Below are 9,630 nucleotides of genomic sequence, written 5' to 3'. Positions count from 1 at the left end.
TATGCTACCTACCCGGCAAGTATATACATTAAAAGTAAAATTTAAAATAGAAACAACTTGGGGCTGGGGCTGTAGCTCAGTGGTAAAGCACTTGCCTCACATGTGTGAGGCTCTGGGTTCCATCCTCATCTACAACTAAAAAAAAAAAAAAAAAAAAAAAAAAAGAAACAACTGCAATAATCAATGTCTTTGCAAAATACATCTTTGCAAAGCATCGCCATTAGTGATCTAGTGATGCTTATCATTCCAGTGATATTTGGAGCCTCATGACCACTAAACGTCACCTTGGATTCAGGTGTGCGCATTGTGACCCTTCTGTACGGTGGTCCCATCCCTCACTAAAGCACCTGCCTGATGTTCTGTCTATCATCACCCTTGCTTGCCGCGCATTACTTTATTTCTTCATTCCCGACAATGTCAGGACAGAAAAGAACGGAAGCAGGAGCTGTGGCAGGAGGCGACTGGGGCATGGTTTCTTAAGCCCTCTCCACTCTGGGAAACCTACTTTCTCCAGGAGAGAGCAGAGAAAGACTGGAATAGACTTTTCTGCCACTGAGCGTCTTCCTCGAGAGAAACACCGATTTGAACAACTATCCACAGGTGAAATGACTTCACGAGGGCTAAGGAAAGCAGGTGAGGGACCACAGCACCTGAGTATGGCATGAAGACAGGAAAAGTCACATTGAAAAGGGCAGAAAGAACAGTTAGGCATTACTCTTGTCACCCTTCCGTAGCCCGGGGCAGCGTGGTACAGAGACGTCCTGTCCCCTTGGGAGAAAGGGAGGGACGGGAGCCCTGGATTTTGCTTTGTACCCTTAGTTATCTGTGCAAAATTTCACTTCTGCAATAACAAAAAGGGAGAAACGCTAATTTTGACTTCTATTTTTACTTGGCCTCTAAAGAACATTTGGCCTTGCCATTTTGTGAACAACCAGTGTGTTGGACATTCACGATAAAATAATAATAATAATAATAATAATAATAATAATAATTATTATTATTATTATTATTTTCCCCAGAAACTGTTCTCTAGGCAGCTGTGGCAAGGCCAGGGCATCAGAAGAGCTCATTCCAAACCCAGTTCCACCACCTTTGAGCTGTGTGACACTGAAGTGTCTCCTTCTGCTTCTCTCAGAGTCTTTTTCCTCATTTGAAAAAAAAAATGTAATCTCTGTCTTCAAGTTCTTTACAGGGAGGGATGTGGGCGGTGGGGAGGAAAAAAATAGGAAAGAAAGGAAAGGTGTGTATATTTACTTAGCTACTTGCTGAGTGCTGATTATTCAAGATGTGTGTTATGTTAGAGGCTTCATGTTAGACATGTTAGCACAGTACCCTAAAATATTTCACAAGACTTTCTTTTTCAAGGAAAATACCTGAGTGTTTGAGAGGCATTACTGGAGAAACATTATTTTTTGTATAAGGTCTAAAACACGTGGCTAAAACAATGTCATAAACTCCCAAAAGGCCATCAGTCTAAAAATCCAGAATGAACATTTTTTTTGATCAGATATTTTACTTCATTTGTTCTCAATTCTGACAGCTCACTGGAGCTGCTTGGGGTGTTAAAAAAAAACCAAACAACAAAACCAAAAAACAATACCAAGGCCTCACCCCAGACTAGTTACACCAGAATCTTCAGGGTGGGGCTGTGGAAAGGAGAATAAGAGTAAGAACACACTATTTTCATGTTTTTCAGTTGGCCAGAGTCCATTTAGAAGGAGATCAAATTGCATGTAGGTGATTGGTCACTGCATCAAAGAGTACAGTGATTCACATCAATATTAGTAGGGAGTGTTGTAAAAGCTTTGTATTGCAAGCTTGCTGTTGTCTGTGGTAAGAAGAGGAGGTTGCAATGGATCTAGTTGTGGCCCTGGTCCTTGGTCTCTCCTGTCTGCTTCTCCTCTCAGTATGGAGACAGAGCTCTGGGAGGGGGAAGCTCCCACCTGGTCCCACTCCTCTCCCAATTATAGGAAATATTCTTCAGATAGATGTTAAGGACATTAGCAAATCCTTAACCAAAGTAAGTATGCTTTATGATCCTTTGGTGGCTTGGAAAGGTTGAATAATTATTTCCTACTTTTAATAAAATTGATTGTTGAAGGCAGATTATTTTATTGTAAAGTGAATAATCCCTGTGAGTTATTATTTTTGGTGTGTCACTGTCAGAAATAGTTGAATGATATCATGTGTTTTCCTAGGAGAGTACTATTTAAGTTCTAAAGTGTACTCAAAATGATAAAGTTCTTTTAGTTTCTTGGTTTCACATCTTTTGCTGTGATTTTTCTTTTGTCTGAAGGTAAATGGTATTGGCAGTTTTGAGATTAAAGATTTTATTCAAGAAGTCATCTGCTGTACATGTTGTGTATTTTGTTTAGTTATAGAGATTAACTATAATTAGTTATAATAGTTAAACTTCTCCAGAGAAGCAAATTATGTGTAATGTCAAGGAAATACTGTGGGTCTATGCCACGTCCGGCCTCAAGAACCGAGTCTGGCGAAGGATGTCGAGGTTAAAAAAAATAAAAAAAAATAAAAAATCACAGGGCACCAAGGTTCTTCATCTAGGAGTCAGCCAGAGTCAGCACTTTATTACTCACATCATCTCCTTTTATACCCTCAGCAGCAGAAGTGGAAAGTTACCCAAAAGAGGTAGGGAGAGGGGAGAAATTTGGTTGTGACATCTGCCATTGTTAGATAAAGGTCAAGACGTTCCCGTGGAGCACATATGTCTCAGGCGAATAAACAGGAGAACCGCCAGTCTGCATCATGGCCTTGTGAGCTGGCCACTTTGACATGCAGAACAAGGAATTGGGGGCTGGGCCCTGGGGGCCAGGGAAGGCCTGCTACCAGCAGGTCTACAATAAGTAAATGTGAATGAAATAAATAATTAGTGAGGGATAGTTGAGTAATATCAGGATATTTTGGTCCTGTGACCTGTGAATGTATAGCATGGAAAGAATTGTCCTTCCATGGGATGTTGCACATCCTGACATTGCTGTGCTGTATCCACTCTCAGTTTCTGAGTTAATAATATTGGTGGATTTCAAACTGGTCTGTGCATTAGAATCATCTGGGGAGATGTTTAAAAATGGAGATTTCTGGTATTTATCACAGGGCTGATGAGTCAGATCCTCAGGGGAAGAGCTTAGCAGGTGATGCTGAAGCTGTGTCCTATAGCAGCTGGGTATTGGTCCAAATGTGGACATTGAGGACTGTGAAATTACCGTAGGTAGAAGAGATCAACTAAGCAAGGGTTTAAGTTTGGGTTGTCTATTTACTAGCTATGGGAAACTGAAATGGATTTGAATTTTTGAACCTCAGTCTCTTTCTCTATATGACAGAATAAATAAAGCTACCTCAAAATGTTGATTTATTTTTGACAGTCTGCCTCGTAATTTCCCTGGCAGTTCCCTGGCAAATGGGAGTCATTGTTTATGTAGAAGCTATAACAATCACCATCTTATTTATATATGAAATCCAGAAATATTTGAAGTTGTGTTTGACAAAAATGTCAACAGTACGATAATATTGGTCTGAATCATGAACAATATGTAGACCAAATACTGATTTCTTTTGTTGCTCTTTGCATCTACTTTTCATCTTCCAGTTCTCAAAAGTGTATGGCCCTGTGTTCACTCTGTATTTGGGCTTGAAGCCTTCTGTGGTGTTGCATGGATATGATGCAGTGAAGGAAGCCCTGGTTGATCTAGGAGAGGAGTTTGCTGGAAGAGGCAGTTTCCCACTGTCTGAAAAAGCTAATAAAAACCTTGGTAAGTGTGCCTGTGCATGAGTGTGCATGCATGTGTTGGGCAGTGGTCCTGGAATGAGGCTTGAATTGATCCCCAGGCAGATTTTGGCCACCCATGTAGCTGCTACATGTCAGTTTTCTCTTCCTTGCCTGGGATTTCCCTTCCAGTTTTTGCTTCCCATTCTGGTAGGAATCCTCTTCAGCAATGGAAAGAGATGGAAGGAGCTTCGTCGCTTCTCCCTCATGACCCTGCGGAATTTTGGGATGGGAAAGAGGAGCATTGAGGACCGCGTTCAGGAGGAAGCCCGTTGCCTTGTGGAGGAGTTGAGGAAAACCAATGGTGGGTGGTGATTCTTTGTTCTGTAATCATTGACCATATCAGATTGCTCTCTTCTCTAACAACATCCCTGGAAATACTTTAGGGGCAGGCAAATCTTTCATTAAGAGTAGTGGTTGTTAGTCTTCATGTGCAGGAGGGATGGTGTGATGCAGAGAGCCAAGGGAGCTTCTGGGTATCTGTGCTTGTTGTGTTTGTACACACGGTGCATAAACTGTGGTCATTTTGTTTATTTATTTATTTATTTATTTTTGGGTGGTGCTGGGTATTGAACCCAGAGCCTGGTGCCTGCAAAGCAAGTAGTCTACCAACTGAGATATATTTCCAGCCCCTAAAATGTGGTCATTTAATGCCATTTTGTGTCAAACTTCGTTTTGAATCATGTCACCAAGAAAGTTTGAGTCTTCTTTTTCAAATTGTGAAAGAATAATGTTTTTCCTATAGTGTAATTGTGGGTTAAGTATTTTAAAACATTTCACTGGTAAACACTTGTCAAGTAGCCCTGATTGTAGTGATCTGCTACTTTTGTGGAGCATGAAATAACGCACATGTACTTTCAGTTAATTGGTCTGCTTGCGTACAATCAGCCTCACGGACTGACATGTCTGGAAGGTTCTTTTCGAGGCCTGTGCCTACAGTCTTCATCAGTAATTGTGCAGATCTGTGGTTTTGACTCCCTTGGCATCTTTAATGCTTCTTTGTTTATTGTGATTTCCTTGTGAACAATAACTATTTAAAAACTATCAATTTGAGTTATTTACTGTTTCTCACCACTTGCTGCATTATTTTATATATTTAAGAAAATTTATATTCTAGTATAATGCTTCAAATTACAAAAATACTGGGTTATAAAGTGGATTTGTTGAACTGAATTTCAACTCTCATTATTAACTCTTTATCCTGACTTCCTAGTTGTAAGGTGATTCTGTTTTTGCTTTCTTTGTGTTATTTTCTATTTTTATTTGTGTAGTAATCCCTTTTTTTTTTGTTTTCTGATGGTTTGACATCTTAGAGTACCTCTGCCAGGGATACTTAATTCCCAGAGATAGCAAACAGCTTTCCTACCACAAGATTTTGGTGTACAAAACAATCTATCCATAACCCATACTTCCAACCACTTTCTGTATCAAATTATTTTACACCAAGCCAATATTCTTCAGAGCTGTAAATCACCCCAGGGACAGTTATGGGACAGTTAGTGACTATCCCCATTACCCAGAGCACATTGAGAGTATTCAAACTATCAAATTACTCAGTGCACCTACTCTGCCTCACTCATTCCTTCCCATGAAACCCCAATAAAAATCCCCTGTTTTCCCTTTCTCCTTTTGTCTCATGTCTAACTGTGATGCTTCTTCTTGTGCTGCCTGCTCCATTGTGGTGTGGCAGCCCCCTTCCCTTGGTAACAGTACCAAGCCATCTTTTCAAGGGCAGCCTCATCTGTTGACCTCACCATATCTGAAAAAAAAACAAAATCCTGGGTGAATTTTATAACAATTGGATTTGGGGTTAGAAGTTTTATGGTAATTATTTGCTCCTCATTGTCCATTTTACTTATCTATGAAATGCTTGTCATAATAAATCTGATTTTCGGCTTGATTCTAAATTACTTTGATACTTAATTATCTCTTCTCAAGGAGGTGAAAGGTAAGATTGAAAAATCAGATTTTCACTGTGAGACACACTCTCCCCCACCACCAGAAATCTCAAATTGACAATTGTAAATTATCCCCTGTCTTCCAAGCTAAGATAAAATTTTAGTACCATTTTGTTTCAGCTGACAAGGAACCTAGCATAAGAGGAGTTATCTACTAAAGATGCTTCTATTGTTGAATTCCCTATTCTTCTTCACATTAAAAAAAGTTGACACATAATAATTGTACATATTTTGTACATATTTTTGGGATGCCATATTGTAACTTGACACATGTACGTAGTTTTTAATGATCAAATTAAGATAATTAGCTTTTCCATCCTCATAAACATTTATCATTTAAATTTTTTTTTTATTTGTTGATGGACCTTTATTGTATTTATTTGTATTGTAAGGGACCGGCGAAACGTCGGAGGAAGAGACCACCAAGAGACTGTCTCATGCAACAGCAAATGGGTTTATTTGGGGACCAGCATGCTGGGGCTCAGAGCTCACCTTAGCAAAGAGAGCTAGAGCCCTGAGAACAGCTTAAGTAGAGCTTATATACTTTTCTTGGAGAGGGCAGGGAGGGAAGTTCATTGACGGGTCAGGGCGAGTGGGCAGTTTGCCTGCAACCGAGTGAGGGAGTGCATTCTGCAGTTTGGCAGTTGGGGACCGCACATTCTGGAACAAGATTAGCAAACAGTTCTCAGGATTTCAACAGTGTTTTGTTAAGCATACAGAGAAATGAAGTGACAAGTACCTATTTTATTAACCTTTCAGTATGTGGTGATGAGAATAGAACCCAGTGCCTCGAGCATGCTAGACAAGCACACTACAACTGAGCCACAACCTCCCCATCAGTTTTTTCGTTGGGGCAATTTGAATTCCTTTCTTCTAGTGCTTTGTAATATATATACACTTAACATAATATTCTCCAATTTCATCTGCAAATGACAGAATTTTATTTTTTGTGTGTCTGAATAAAATTCTCTCATGGAGGAGTCCATATGGTGGTGGTGTTTTTGATATAGTTTACATATATATCTATATATATAATGATATATTTTGTATATGTAGTTTATATATATAGTCGATATAGTTTATATGTATATACATATAAACTATAGTTATCCTGCTGTGCTGTAGAACACTGAATTTAGTCCTTCTATTTAACTATATTTTGGTATCCATTATCCAACATCTCTCTGTTCTCCCTCCTCCCTACCCGTCCTATTCTCTAGTAACCACTAATCTACTTTTGTCTTCTCCGAGATCACCTTTTTTAGCTTCCATGCATGAGTGAGAACATGCAGTGTTTGTCTTGGTGCCTGGCTTATGTCACTTAACATAATGTTCTCCAATTTCATCTGCAAATGACAGAATTTTATTTTTTGTGTGTCAGAATAAAATTCTCTCATGCATATATGTCACAATTGCTTTATACATTCATTCCCTGTGGATATCTCTGTTGAGTTCATCTTTTGACTGGTGTGGATAGTCTGTACAACCCTTTGAATTCACTCTTGATTACATCTATAAACTTGTGGGCTTTTAAAATTTAATGTTTATTGATGATTTGATTACAACAATCTCATTTAAATGTCCAAAAAAAGGAAAGATTTTCTCTACTTTTTCTTGAGAGAGAGAGAGAGAGAGAGAGAGAGAGAGAGAGAGAGAGAGAGAGAGAGAGAATTTTTTAATATTTATTTTTTAGTTTTCGGCGGACACAACATCTTTGTTTGTATGTGGTGCTGAGGATCGAACCCGGGCCGCATGAATGCCAGGCGAGGGCGCTACCGCTTGAGCCACATCCCCAGCCCCTCTACTTTTCCTTTTTCTATAAAATGATGGAATTGACTTAAATGATTGTGAAATTTAAGAAATGTATAACATACAGCGATAACTCAAGAATTCCATCAGAGGGCAGACTTTGCCCAAGTAAATTAAACCTGAACAGTTTAATTGTGGACACTATTTCCTAGGACAGGACATTTTTTCTCCCGTTCAATATTGAAATAAAGAAATAAAAGGACTCCATCAATTTAAACTTTTGTATTTACCCTATCTGTGATTTAAATTTAAAATGAACTTTTTAAATTTAACTTTTATTTTAGGCGAGCAAAATCTATCTTAGAATTTGTGCTCATTTTCATTAGTTTTTCTTTTCACACAACATGTATGCTTTTGCCTTTTTACATTTGTACCATCCAATACCTGCATTTTTTTATAGTTGTTCTCTCTTTAGTCTTCCCCTCTCCTAGTTCTACATACAGTTCCTTCAACTATTCATTAAATTTGTGTTACCCATGGAGAAGTCCATATGGTGGTGGTGTTTTTGATTCCTATTATAACTTAAAGGGAAACTGTCAGAGTGTCCGGAGCCCTTGATGTCCTGCAAATGAAGGAGAAGGATATCTTCAAACTCATTACTGTAGGAACCCACTTCGGTGGCACCAACTTTTCTTTCTAGATAGAACAATATATCTACAAAAGGAAAAGTGATGACATCTCTAACATAAATCTGAAGAGGACCTGGAAGGAGCTTCTGCTTGCAGCTTATACTATTACCATTAAAAATCCTGCTGACATTGGTGTCATTTCCTCCAGGAATACAGTCCAGTGGGATTTGCTGAAATTTGCCACGACCCCCGGAGCCACTCCTATTGCTGGCTGCTTCATTCCAGAAATGAATTTAAATTTAAATTTTAAATTTAACCAGTTCTAGGCTGCCTTCCAGGAACTGTGTCTTCTGGTGGTTACTGATCCTAGGGCTGACCACCAGTCTGTCTGAGGCATCTTATGTCAATCTGCCTGCCATTGCTCTGTGCAACACAGATTCTCCTCTGCTCTGCGTGGACATCACCATTCTATACAACAACAGGGGAGCTTACTCTGTGGGTCTGATGTGGTGAATGCTGGCCTGGGAGGGTCTGTGTATGTACAGCACCATCTCCTGTGAATACCCAGGGGCGGTTATACCTGATCTCTACTTCCACAGAGATCCCAAGGAGATGGAAAAGAAAGAGCAGGCACTGCTGAAAATACTGTGACCAAAGAAGAATTTCAGGGTGAATGAAATGCACTGGCTCTTGAGTTCACTGCTACTCAATCTGAGGTGTAGGCTGATCCAAAAGCTGCAGGTGCCCTCTGTGCCTCTTCAGTAGTTCCCTATTGAAGTTTGGAGCAGTCACTGAAGGTGTCTGAGCTTCCTCTGCTTAGACCACTGAGTGGTCTTGAGCTGTTTATCTTTTTTAAAAAAATATTATTATTATTTCGTTCTACATAATAGTAGAACCCATTTTGTTATGATTATACAAGTGTGGAATATGTCTTATTCTGATTAGGACCCCAGTCTTGTGGATGTACATGATGGTGAGAGTCACTGTGGTGCATTCATATATGTATATAGGAAAGTTATGCCAGATTCAGTCCACTGTCTTTCCTTTTCTTATCGCTGTCCTTCCCTTCATTCCACTTTATCTAATCTACTGAACTTCTATCTCCAGCTGCTATTGTGGGTTAGCTTCTATACATCAGAGAACATTTAACCTTTGTTTTTTTAGGATTGGTTTATTTCACTTAGTATGATAGTCTCCAGACCCATCCATTTACAGGCAAATATCACAAGGTCATTCTTCTCTCTGGTTAAGTAATACTCCATTATGTTTATATACCACAATTTCTTTATCCATTCATCTGTTAAAGGGCACCGAGGTTGGCTCCATAGCTTACCAATAGTGAATTGGGCTGCTATAAACAATGATGTGGCTGTATCACTGTAGTATGCTAATTTTAAGGAGTGGGATAACTGGGTCAAATGGTGTTTCCATTCCTAGTTTTTTGAGAAATCTCTGTACTGCTTTACAGAGAAGTTGCACCAATTTGCAGTCTCACCAATAATGTATGAAT

General features: G+C 39.2%; 1 protein-coding gene and 1 pseudogene across 1 annotated transcript in view; both read left to right on the top strand.

Annotated features, from left to right (window-relative positions):
* Positions 1–1,821: 1,821 nt before the first annotated feature.
* The window catches only part of LOC101973745 (cytochrome P450 2C18), a 41,465-nt gene continuing 33,656 nt past the window's right edge, over positions 1,822–9,630 (top strand). Inside the window, exons 1-3 of the mRNA XM_005333712.4 lie at positions 1,822–2,020; positions 3,608–3,770; positions 3,939–4,088. Of these exons, the coding sequence (XP_005333769.2) occupies positions 1,853–2,020; positions 3,608–3,770; positions 3,939–4,088 (481 nt within the window). The 5' untranslated portion in view covers positions 1,822–1,852. The remainder of the gene's footprint in view (positions 2,021–3,607; positions 3,771–3,938; positions 4,089–9,630) is intronic.
* Positions 4,634–8,915, top strand: LOC144365982 (small ribosomal subunit protein uS2 pseudogene; annotated as a pseudogene).

Source organism: Ictidomys tridecemlineatus, chromosome 1 (assembly GCF_052094955.1).
Source record: "Ictidomys tridecemlineatus isolate mIctTri1 chromosome 1, mIctTri1.hap1, whole genome shotgun sequence".
In the NCBI taxonomy this organism is placed as follows: domain Eukaryota; kingdom Metazoa; phylum Chordata; class Mammalia; order Rodentia; family Sciuridae; genus Ictidomys; species Ictidomys tridecemlineatus.
Note: the sequence above shows the minus strand (reverse complement) of the source record. Positions and strands in the feature narration are given on the sequence as shown.